This window comes from Oncorhynchus kisutch, linkage group LG14 (assembly GCF_002021735.2).
Source record: "Oncorhynchus kisutch isolate 150728-3 linkage group LG14, Okis_V2, whole genome shotgun sequence".
In the NCBI taxonomy this organism is placed as follows: Eukaryota; Metazoa; Chordata; class Actinopteri; order Salmoniformes; family Salmonidae; genus Oncorhynchus; species Oncorhynchus kisutch.
In genome coordinates, this window is record NC_034187.2 from 32,998,155 (window position 1) to 33,010,510 (window position 12,356).

At 47.5% G+C, this 12,356-nt stretch overlaps 1 protein-coding gene across 2 annotated transcripts in view; it reads left to right on the top strand.

Moving 5' to 3' along the window:
• The window catches only part of LOC109903938 (T-lymphoma invasion and metastasis-inducing protein 2-like), a 114,221-nt gene that overhangs the window by 47,193 nt on the left and 54,672 nt on the right, over nt 1-12,356 (top strand). For both annotated transcript variants that reach the window (XM_020500961.2, XM_031788268.1), the window contains 4 exons: nt 2,262-2,486; nt 6,109-6,294; nt 6,548-6,694; nt 10,067-10,123. In XM_020500961.2, the coding sequence (XP_020356550.1) occupies nt 2,262-2,486; nt 6,109-6,294; nt 6,548-6,694; nt 10,067-10,123 (615 nt within the window). The remainder of the gene's footprint in view (nt 1-2,261; nt 2,487-6,108; nt 6,295-6,547; nt 6,695-10,066; nt 10,124-12,356) is intronic.

The following is a 12,356-nucleotide window of genomic DNA, read 5'->3' on the forward strand; positions in this document are numbered from 1 at the left end:
TCCCGGGAAAAAATAAAAGGACAAGACCCGGCAAATGAACATTTCCCCCAATGTCAGAATGAATGCAATTCCACAACATGCTCAGCATCAGATTAGCAAAACATGTACATTATCCAAACAGGTTGTTTCATGGAAGCCTTTAGCGTATTTACTTCACACAAAGTCGCCATGAATTCACAGCACACGCATAATAGACACCGCCAGACTGCACATGCAACCAGAATGCAGTAAATGAACCCTTCAGGAAACCTCTACTGTATAGACTATAAAAGTAAGTGTGCCTCTTTGAGCTGACATTGTGGCCCTTCAGACAGTCCCACATTTGATAGGTCTTTGCACAATCCACTACATAGGCATCTCTGTCAGACCATGAAGTCTGTTAACAATTCAGAGGCATAAGGGAAATTCTATTGTCTCCTGTCAGAGTCTAGGCTATATTCCTATCCAGTCCCAATCCCACTGAAGCCCCAAATCCTGACTCCTGTCTCGTATGAAAATTCCTAACGTTATTTTTTAATCCATAGGTTGTATTATCAAAGCATGTCTCTTGCCTATTCAAAATACCGCGATAACGTTTCTCCCACTTCTCTGCACTGTCTCGTACTTCCTGCCCGTATGAGAGTGTCGGTAGAGTGTGTGATCAACCAACCGTATGGGAGTAGAAATGGGTATTTTTAAAACAAGAGTTGTTCCTCATTAAGATACCTTGATATTTAAACTATGTCCACTCTTCATCTCCCTGTTATTCATGAGCTGATCTGCTGTATGTATAATCGTCATCTATATTTTGCCATATTGACGGAGGTTATCTAGCAGGCTTCGCAACGTTGGCCATTTCACTTATTTTTCGCCTGCCGTTACAAAGTTGGTATGCTTAGACAACGCTGTACTTGGGAGGCGCTCTGTGTCAAGGGAACCTTCTGCCGAATTGTTTTTCTTCAAAATAAAAGAAGAACCTTTTATTTAACTCTTGCAAGTCAGTTAAGAACAAATTCTTATTTACAATGACGGCCTCGCCTGGCCAAACCCGGACGGCGCTGGGCCAATTGTACTGCAGTGATGCCTCTTGCACTGAGATGCAGTGTCTTAGAAATGCGCTGAATTAATTGAGGAAACATGTCAACGCTCAGAATTTCTGAATGGTCTGTTTCATAATTCACAACAAGGTCATTGACTAAATATCAGTTTAATTTGCTCTGAAACCTTTACATAGCGGCGCAGCCAAGTCGACAAGAAGGCGCCGCGCCCCTCTTATTCCGAGAGCTCTGGCATCTTGGTTTTAAAAGCTGTAAATGTGCACTTCCGGTTTTTGCTGCATTTTCCGTGACTCTCGGGAGAAATATGAATTGCTCCCGGTATTGAAATTTGGTAGATTTTCAGGAAAGTATGAATCCCTAGTGTGAGGCGAACAAATACGCTATTCAGCATATTCAGGCTGTATAATAGTGGATGGAGATGTTTTACAAGTGTAGTTACACACATACGCACTCGCACACACTTGTTGTGTATTTTTAGGCTGTATAATCAAGTAGTTCAAGTTAATGATTCTAGCTCGTAAATGATTATATGGAGAAGATTTCAACTCCAGCTGGAAGGTTTCTGTTTGTGTTCATATTTTGAAGAGCATCTGACTCCCTGACCTTATTTTCTCTGTTGGATACAGAGATTCTTGAGGCCTTGACTTGCCCCCCCCCGGGGGAGTTTTCCCCTCTCACGTTTCTGAGCTTTTTCTGAGTGTATTGCATGAAATCCCAGTTGTGGTGTTCAGGGTAAAGCTAGTAAAATGGTGAAGTGGACTTAACATTTCTCGAGAGTCTTAAGAGGTCAGGAAACCACTGACGGTATAAACTGGAGCACTGTAGAACCCTGTGTTCTCTCTCTCATTGTGTCCTGCACGAGTCACTCCTCCCTCAGCTTTCTAGCAGATTTCATGCTAGAAATGTCCTCTGGTAATTTTTGTATAGGTTTATTATCCTTTCAAGATTGACTGTATTGACTGAAGTTACGTATTAGCCCATAGATTGGGGAAATCTGATATTGTGCTGAAATGCCGTGAGGAGCATAGGAACACTATGCGTTATAGCTGTCAATCATCCGGATTTAGAGCCCAACCCTTAACACGTTGTTCATGACGCCACTATCATCGCTGCGTCTTGCAGTACTCATACCATCCCATAACCGTTGAGAACAGATTATTTCACCGTAATAGTCTCTCAAACCTCCCATCGTCTAATGTCCCACCATCACCTCTGTGTGTTCAGGCCAGCAACCAGACAGACATGGAGAACTGGGTGACAGCCATCCACTCTGCCAGTGCCTCTCTGTTCGCTAAGCGCCATGGGAAGGAGGACACGCTGCGTCTGCTGAGGAGCCAGATCAGAGGCCTGCTGCAGAAGGTAGACATGGACGGCAAGATGAAGAAGATGGCTGAGCTGCAGCTGTCCATCGTCAGTGACCCTAAGAACAGGAAGGCCATCGAGAACCAGGTGAGGAGGATGATGAGGATGGGCGGTTGTTATAGCGATTGTGTTGTGGTGTCACAGGGAAGTATTGGTTAGTGTCCCTGAAAGAAACCGGTTTTCGTTGTTGTTTTAATGTCCTGTCCTGTTCTGTTAAGGTTGTTTTGTTGGGAGTCTAGCAGCCCTAAAAATATGTGATGTGAATCACACCATGCGACTAAAATCCCATTGTCTTATTTCTGGAAGCGGTAGAAGTGGCCTATATGTAGCTAGTGGCCGTCAAAACACATACTCAGGGGAGAGAAGAGGCAGGCTGCTTCTTCCCATTGCATCATATTGGGAATCCAGATGTTGTGTACAATGCGCGCTCAAATTGCGTTATCCCCTGTAAGCAGCCTGACTGAGGAGAGAAACCAGGACCAGTCACTGATTCTCCCCACAGCTAAAACTGTCTTGTACATGTAACGGCGATGGCTAAAGATTATCTTATCAACTCCCCACCTACTTAAGAGTATATAGCAGATTCATAGGGAATCTACTTCCACTGCAAGACATGAGAGGTCGACATCTGAAAACGCGAAAAAGATGAATGGCTCATGGGAATGACATGGAGGGCAGTGTCTGTCTTCCCAACTGACTTAGTGTCTGTTCCACGTTAGCTATCACGGCACCTCGGGACAGAGAGACCGAGCACTCTGGAGCCAATGATAGGGTCAGAGGGGAAAGGGCGGGGTTAGGCCCCGAGACGGGCGACCACGGCTGATGATGAGGGGAGGTTAGAGGGCAGGGGGTGCAACAAGGGGCACTTTGATGTCTACCCTCCCCCTTCTCAAAATCAGTGCCAGCGGGGGGGAGAAAAGATTTTGGAGAGGAACATCAAAGGAGGCTGTATCTCTAAGGGAAGGCCCATTCCTGCCTTTTTTAATGGGCCTGATATGGGACTAAATCGAGACTAGGTAGGATTTCTCTAAAGCCAGATGGGTGCAGCATGCCTTCACTGTGATGATAGCGTCTCTCTGCCTTAGTCCAGGTTTTGCCAGCTGCACAGAGACACACATATATACCTCTCTCTGATTCTCAATCCGATAATGGCCATGCTTCTTTGATACGATGACGGATTAACATTGCCTGGCAGAATCAATCAGACATTTGAGTGTGGCGCTTCCATTTGTGACGATGCAGTGTCCAATATTAAACAGTATCAACTATCAAACCCTAATCTGCCTGTCTCCCCATTTGTATCCTCTCCTGTCCCCCAGAATACACCATTGTTATGGCTTTAGAGAAGCCATGGGGATACAGGGTTATCTCAGCAGATTTACCAAGCATGACGGTTAGGACAGCCCTGCCCAGACTCTGACCCTGGGATGACACTATATTAATGACACATGCCCATACACTAGATGTCTGTACACCAGGATCACATTGGCTCCTGAAGGGCATGATGTTGATCATGTCATTGGGCTGACGTGTGTTAGCGCTGTCTGAACACTCAGCATTGTGCAGCAGGCTCATTGTTGGTCTTTGCAGTCCTGTTGTTGTGATGGTGGAATGTTCTAGGCTCAGACAGCTCCCCTCCCCAAGTCATTCCCAACCATGAAGAATGCCATCAATGTGAATCAGCCTTCACGGGAGGACTCCATACTGTTCTGTATTGTAAATGAACTCTCTTCAGGCCAGCACTATTAAAGTCAATTATATAGAGAGTCGTTTAACTCTACGGTTTTCTCGTTAAAGTGAACCTCCGAAGCTAACAAAATAAGCACCCTCTCATACTTAGTGTTAAAAGGGCATGTGTTCATTCTCTGTGCGTGTGCTTGTTGGTGAGTGTGCTGTGTGTATTTAGGGGGAGGGTTATATGGTGGTCTGGTGCTTGGCACCTCCCTTCCACGACTTTTATTGCAGAGAATAAGAGAGACTGCATTAAACACACACACACCACATACACGCTCCACAACCCCCCCTCACTATCATCAACCTTAATACCCTGCCCTCACCCAGCAGCAGCTTGTGCCACCCCCCCCCCCCTCGTCTCCCCGCCTCTTCAACTGTCCCTCCCTCGTCACCCCCCCCCCCCCCCCACCCCCCCCACCCACCCTTACCACCACATCTGTAAGCAATCCCAGTTTGATGGAATGCACCCTAAACTATCTCCCCCTCCCTATCTCCTCTCTCTGCCTGTCCCTCCCTCTTCTCACCTCTCCAATGGTTCCTCCCTCCCTGCCTCTTCTCACCTCCCCACCTCTTCAACTGTCCCTCCCTCCTCTTCTCACCTCCCCACCTCTTCAACTGTCCCTCCCTCCTCTCCTCACCTCTTCAACTTGTCCCTCCCTCGTCACCTCTTCAACTGTCCCTCCCTCCTCTTCTCACCTCCCCACCTCTTCAACTGTCCCTCCCTCCCCACCTCTTCAACTCTCCCTCCCTCCCTCCCTCATCACCCCTCCCTCTTCTCACCTCCCCACCTCTTCAACTGTCCCTCCCTCCCTCATCACCCCTCCCTCTTCTCACCTCCCCACCTCTTCAACTGTCCCTCCCTTCCTCCTCTTCTCACCTCCCCACCTCTTCAACTGTCCCTTCCTCCTCTTCTCACCTCCCCACCTCTTCAACTGTCCCTTCCTCCTCTTCTCACCTCCCCACCTCTTCAACTGTCCCTCCCCCCTCTTCTCACCTCCCCACCTCTTCAACTGTCCCTCCCCCCTCTTCTCACCTCCCCACCTCTTCAACTGTCCCTCCCTCCTCTTCTCACCTCCCCACCTCTTCAACTGTCCCTCCCTCCTCTTCTCACCTCCCCACCTCTTCAACTGTCCCTCCCTTCCTCCTCTTCTCACCTCCCCACCTCTTCAACTGTCCCTCCCTCCTCTTCTCACCTCCCCACCTCTTCAACTGTCCCTCCCTCCCTCATCACCCCTCCCTCTTCTCACCTCCCCACCTCTTCAACTGTCCCTCCCTTCCTCCTCTTCTCACCTCCCCACCTCTTCAACTGTCCCTTCCTCCTCTTCTCACCTCCCCACCTCTTCAACTGTCCCTCCCTCCTCTTCTCACCTCCCCACCTCTTCAACTGTCCCTCCCTCCTCTTCTCACCTCCCCACCTCTTCAACTGTCCCTCCCTCATCATCCCACCCTCTTCAACTGTCCCTCCCTCCTCTTCTCCCTACCTCTTCAACTGTCCCTCCCTCCTCTTCTCACCTCCCCGCCTCTTCAACTGTCCCTCCCTCCTCTTCTCACCTTCCCACCTCTTCAACTGTCCCTCCCTCCTCTTCTCACCTCCCCACCTCTTCAACTGTCCCTCCCTCCTCTTCTCACCTCCCCACCTCTTCAACTATCCCTCCCTCCTCTTCTCACCTCCCCACCTCTTCAACCTACCCTCCCTCATCACCCCACCCTCTTCAACTGTCTCTCCCTCCTCTTCTCCCTACCTCTTCAACTGTCTCTCCCTCCTCTTCTCCCTACCTCTTCAACTGTCCCTCCCTCCCTGTTCTCACCTCCCCACCTCTTCAACTGTCCCTCCCTCCTCTTCTCACCTCCCTACCTCTTCAACTGTCCCTCCCTCCTCTTCACCCCTCCCTCTTCTCACCTCCCTACCTCTTCTCACCTCCCCACCTCTCCAACTGTCCCTTATCACCACTCCTCCTTCCCACTCTCCCTACAGATCCAGCAGTGGGAGCAGAACCTGGAGAAGTTTAACATGGACCTGTTCAGGATGCGCTGTTACCTGGCCAGCCTGCAGGGGGGCGAGCTGCCCAACCCCAAGAGCCTGTTAGCTGCAGCCAGCCGGCCCTCCAAGACCGCCCTGGGACGCCTGGGTATCTTCTCTGTGTCCTCCTTCCACGCACTGGTGAGGCCCTTCATATGGCAAGGTTGAGGGGTAGGGCTGTCTCTCCAAATGATATAGAAATTACTCTAGTTGACCAGAGTTTGTCGTTTAGAAGTCTGGTCTGGCGGGGTAAGGTTTTCTACAGTAGATAAAGATGTTCAGTTAAGGTGTAAACTCTCAAATTGCTGTAGGAGACTGAAGTTGAAGCAGGTTGATTGCTGTAAGTCCAGCTGCTGCGTTCGATCCTAGTGCTGACGGTGTGTTATGTCGTCAGATCTGTTCCAGGGATGAGGCCACACTGAGGCGGCGCTCCATGTCCCTGAGCCAGAGATCACGTAACAAGAGAGGCCTCTTCTCCTCCCTCAAAGGCCTCGACAACTTCACCAAGAAGGGCCGCGACAAGAGGCCGTCTACAGAACAGGTACAGTACCTGAACACACACTGAACACACACACTGAACACACACACTGGCCCAGTCCATAACACTCCTGCGAGGAAATCTAATCATGACTTTCTCACAATTCTTGGAGAAAGTTCAAATGTGGCCCCGGGGGGCTTTTCCCCCCATCAATAAGATTTTGTTTATTAAACTAATATTTTTCTCTGACTATTAAGTGCATAATCCACTCTTATGTAAACAGAGAGCATTTCAACCACAGGTACAGGGGGAGTAAATTCTCTCAGGTTAGTAATTACACTTCCACACAGGTTAATTATTTATTGATGTAGATTTCAGTCCACCCCTCTACCCTGAAGGTACTGCCCAGGAGAGTCAGTACAGTAGGTGGTCTATTTTAAGACCAGGAAAAGACCTGGTTCCCATGATCAAGCCTATTAGGAAAATCCATGTATTTTAGATAATGGTGTGGTTCCTAGACTGAAGTAGGTGAATATTTTGAGGACACCACTACGCTCTTTCCCTTGGTGTAATTCTTCTGTGAGGGAGGCTTCACTTTGTCGATTCATAAATGTTTCTCCTGCCGTCTCGTAGCTGTCACTGGAGCTGACTGACTGGTGTATCTGTGATTGTAGGGAACATAAAGCACCCATCTAAACTGTAGACACTGCTAACTTCCTGCCCCTGATTCTCCTTAGTCCTCTTCATAAGAGGCCATGTGTCCTTAATGCCAACAGCAGGGTCTTCCCTGCTCCTCCCAGTACGCTCCTCACCCCTCCCCCTCTGCGGGGGGCTACAGTATATGTGTGTGTGTGGTGTTATATGATGTTGTTAAGGTGTGTTTGGAAGCTCTAGCAGGTTAGCTAATGAGACCCAGTTTGGTTTCACAGCGCAGAAGGCTGAGGTGGCACACGGCTAGTTGAAGCAGTGATGTAGCATGAATTATTAAAAGCCATATGTGGTAAACTGCAGCCTGCTGTACTGGGCCCTGCAGCGACAAACAGATGGTTTGTGTAAGTCCACTAAATATTAAAACAGCTCCACGCTTTTTCACAGGTTTCCCTCCTAAGCGTAGCTCTCCAGTTGGGATACTTTTCTGCTCCACTATGATGTTGATTCCCGTTAAGAGTGGCTAATTGCTTCAAAGGGGTTGTAGAAGGATGACCCCAGGTACATTTGCTGTCTTGTGTGGGCAGGGCTGGGGGTAGTGTGGGCAGGGCTGGGGGTACTACTTTCTCTTTCTCATCCTCTTTCCTTGGCTCTCTCCTCTCTCTTTCTCTACTTCTATACTATAAACTTTAGTCACCTCCCACGTCACATTGAGTCATCTGCCTTGACTAAGCCCAAATCCAATTTACTCTGGTTGGTCATTCCAAAATCAGAACCTCTCCCTCAGCACAGGACAGGCCCTCTCCTCTCCTCTCTCTGCTAGACAAGAGGGTGTAGCGTTACGCTAGAAGCTACCTGACCAGGGTTCAGGTGCTGTAGTAGACAAGGCCGAGGAGGTTTAAGACTTCTAGACGGAGTTGGCTTTACAACAGTCAACCCGTGGTTTTTACACCTACTGTAACAGGGCCTGCTCTGTGCTGCATTCAGTATGGGTTAGGTAGACAGAGGTCAGTGGAGTACTGTATGTGTCACTACTACTGCTTTCTGTCTGGAGAGGCCATGTTCTTTTCTCATCCGAGTCTCATCTGTCGCGAGGCTGAGTGTTTAGGTTTAGCTGGGTTGAAGTACAGTAGAATAGTTATTGGTCATCCCTCTGAACCTGCAGACTCACCCTTCCTTAGAGGGCTAACTACACAACTTTGATGACACATACTAGTCCCAGGAAAGATATTAAAGGCTTTTAAAATAGCCACACATTTGTGAATCCTTGCATTAATCAAGTGTGCAACGTGATGTGCAACGTGGTTTAGATGAGAAGTTCCTGTATAATTTGAATTGCTATCCTAATTTTGTTTGTCTATATACTGTGGTATTTACGGTATTCTAATAGATGCACTCACATGTGGAGGCTTTGAATGTGGCTTTGTCCAAGTCAAATTGCAGTTGATACATGTGCCGAATACAACACGCAGAGACTTTAACGTGAAATGCTTACTTAAGAGGCCTTCCCCAACCATGAGTTGTACGACGAAAGCAAAAGCGACACAATAAAAGAACAATAGCAAGGCTATATACAAGGACTACCGGCACCGAGTCAATGTCGAGGGGTACGAGGTAGCTGAGGTAATGTGTAAATGTAGGTAGGGGTAAAAATGACTAGGCAATCAGGATAGATAATGAACAGAGTATGGCGTGTGTGTTGGGTTGTCAGTGCAGTGTGTGGGTCAGGTCCAGTGAGTGTGCATAAGGGGGTAGAAGCTGTTCTGGAGCTTTTTGGTCACATATTTTGCGATCCGGTATCGCTTGCCATGCAGTAGCAAAGAGAACAGTCCATGACTTGGGTGGAAGGAGTCTTTGACAATTTTTAGGTCCTTCCTGTGACACCGCCTGGTATAGAGGTCCTGGGTGGCAGGGACTGGGGCCGTTCTCAATACCCTCTGTGGCGCGTTGCAGTCGGATGCCAAGCAGTTGCCATACCACACATTGATGCAGCCAGTCAAGATGCTCTCAATGGTGTAGACGTATAACTTTGAAGGATCTGAAGGCCCATGCCTTTTCAGCCTCCTGAGGGGGAAGAGGCGTAGCCCCCGTTTGATGGTTCGCGTGGCAGATGTCTTGCCTACCCTCACCACCTGGTGGAGGCCCGTCAGGAAGTCCAGGATCCAGTTGCAGAGGGAGGTGTTTAATCACAGGGTCCTTAGCTTAGTGATGAGCTTTGAGGGCACTATGGTGTTGAACACTGCGCTGCAGTCAATGAACAGCATTGTCACATAGGTGTTCCTTTTGTCTAGGTGGGAAAGGGCAGTGTGGAGTACAATAGAGATTGCGTCATCTGTGGATCTGTTGGGGTGGTATGTGTAAACAGAAAAGTTGCAAATCTGATGTTGACAAGGGATATTTTACTAATGTATAACCCCCCCCCCCCCCCTCTCCCCCCTCCAGAGCTAGAGTAAAGGGTCTGGAGAGGGAGAGGTGTCCCACACCCCCCTCTCTGCCCTGGTGGGCTGTCTCTCCTTTCATCTCTTCTCCTGCCACACACAAGTCTTATTATCCTCGGTCCTGTTTCTGTATCTCCACACTGCTTATTACTGCCTTGTGCCTCTGCCCCTTCCTCCATGGGGATGATATCAAAGCCCCGGGCCCTCACTGCTCACTTTTTAATTAGCTACATAATAACAGTGTGTGTGTCTGTGTAATACGTCTGCTGCTATGGGCCACTGCTGTTTTAATAGATGACTAAGGGGATTTTTTACGAGTCAAGTCAATGTGTGTTTCTTTTCGTTGCAGATCTTTGAAAGTGATGAAGGCGGACAGGCCTTCTGCCTCCCACACACTAGTTCTGAGGTGAGTATGTTAACATTTTTTTATATGACCGTTTCATAAAATCGTATGACCCTTTGAAGAAATATGGATATCAAAATGTTAAAATACACAAAAAAAATGTTTTTGATGCCTGCTTCGGATTAGATACCAAACAAGTGTCAAACAATCTTATGGTTCATTGACTGATCGTCTACCGTCCAGATTTTCTAAGTGATATGGCTGAAACATGGAACAGGAGAATCATGCGTCTCAGCAAGCTTCATGGTTACGAATTACGATGGCAAGCCGCGTGATAACATCTCCCAGGTGTTATCACAGGTCAGGGGTTAGGGGTCATGCCTGCATGTCGTGTCTCACGTAGGGCGTGATCAGGATGAAAGCTGAGATTCCTCTATTGCCATCTGCAGTGGTCTAACTCGACTGCCATCTCTGGACATCAAAAGGAGAAAAACCCGCAGCCCAGTGGTTCTAAGGGGGAACATAAACCACAAGAAGCGATACTATACAAAGACAAGATCATAGAGCTCTAAAGTGAGTTATTTAACCTACCGGAACCAATTGGTCATCTTCAGCGTCTTACTCACAAGTAACCTTTAGACACAGTGTCTGATAGAAGCCCACGCTGACATTCTACCCCTCACTGTCTAAAGGCGTGCTGGAGTTGGGCTGGCGCCTAGCCGGAGATGGGCTGGCGCCTAGCCGGAGATGGGCTGGTGCCTAGCCGAACCGAACGAGTGTGCTCGCATACTCCCTTCACCGTCCTGTTGTGTTCCTTTCATGTTAATTTATTCTGTGTTCCCGGTCCAAAATGACCGCCCCATTATAGCTGATTATGAATCCATAATAATACATATATTATCACCTAATGTTGTGTTAGTTCTTTATATCAACTTAAGTTGATAAGTTTTGAACTTCTATTTGCTATTTATGGCCTGTAGGCCTCATTGACCTGAGCTCATACAACTCGTTTTTGAGTAAAAAAAAAAAAGCATAATGTATGGATTATTTAGACTATAACATATTGCACTATTTATCACTGACTACTGTGTGTCAAAGTTTAACAAGGACTCTCTCCTCCTCACCAGAGTCATGATCAAAGATTGATCAAGAGCCTCACATACAGTATATCGCTTGGTCATTGTGCTGCCACAGAATGAATTGTGAGCAAGGCCTCTAAAAAGCTATGTACCAGAGCTGCGAGAAAAGTTCTATATATTATTGAAACAATGCAGCGATTGTTTGTGAGAATGCCAACAGGCGTGGTTCCCGTGGGGGAAAGATTCTATTGGGGAAAGGTTCCCGTGGGGGTTGCCATGGAAGCCAAGAAGGGGAGTGAGGTGTGTGTGAGGGGTGTGTGTGTGTTTGTGCTCAAACACACATGCATGTGGGGGTCTGGGAGAGGAAGTGTTTCCATCTGATGAATGGGCATGTGCCTGAACTCAATGTTCTACACTAATTGTAGTCTCACCCATTCATTTCTATAATGACCGGTCATTTTTGACTGGGAACACCACAGGTGTACAAAAGTTAAATAAAACACCCAAAATGTAATGAAAATCCTCCAAATGTATTTTGTGTGTTCAGATGCCCTGTGTGGACAAAGTCATGGAACCTTATGACAGTTCAGAGAGAACTTGTAAATCGGTCCTATTCGACTAGAACACAGCAGGGTTAAAAGACCTTCGCTTGAAAAACAAGAAAAAAGCAGCCAATAATAATGTTTGCCAATTTTTTTAGATGTTGTAGCTAGTATACACCTCCTCAAAATACTCAGAATGAATCTAAGATAACTCAAGAAATCTGTCATTCATTTTGCCGAAGAGATCTTAGTCGCGCAATAGAAAAATGTAAAAAAGGAATTGTCTCTCGTTGAATGCCAACGAAGACCTTATTGAAGAATCCCCCCTGAACTGTTTGGGATAGGAATTATGCGGACGCCTTAGCAGCTGGGGTTAAACCTCCAGACTTGTTCTGGTGGTGTATTTAGGGGCTCCTCTTTACAACACAAAGGTGATAATTCGAAAGTATTGTGAGACAGTGCTGAGAAGCTCTCTGTGTGGAAGTGGGGCGTGAATACCACAAATTCTCACTATCTGAGGGGCTAACATAATGTAGATGCAACTGTAAACCCCCTTTGGTAACACACCTGTTGTCAGGCAGTTCCAAATACTGTCTAGAATTCTCTCACACAGATAGCACTGTACCTCTGTTGTCTGTGGCTCTTCTGCACCCCTGTTCATCCATACAAAACAAC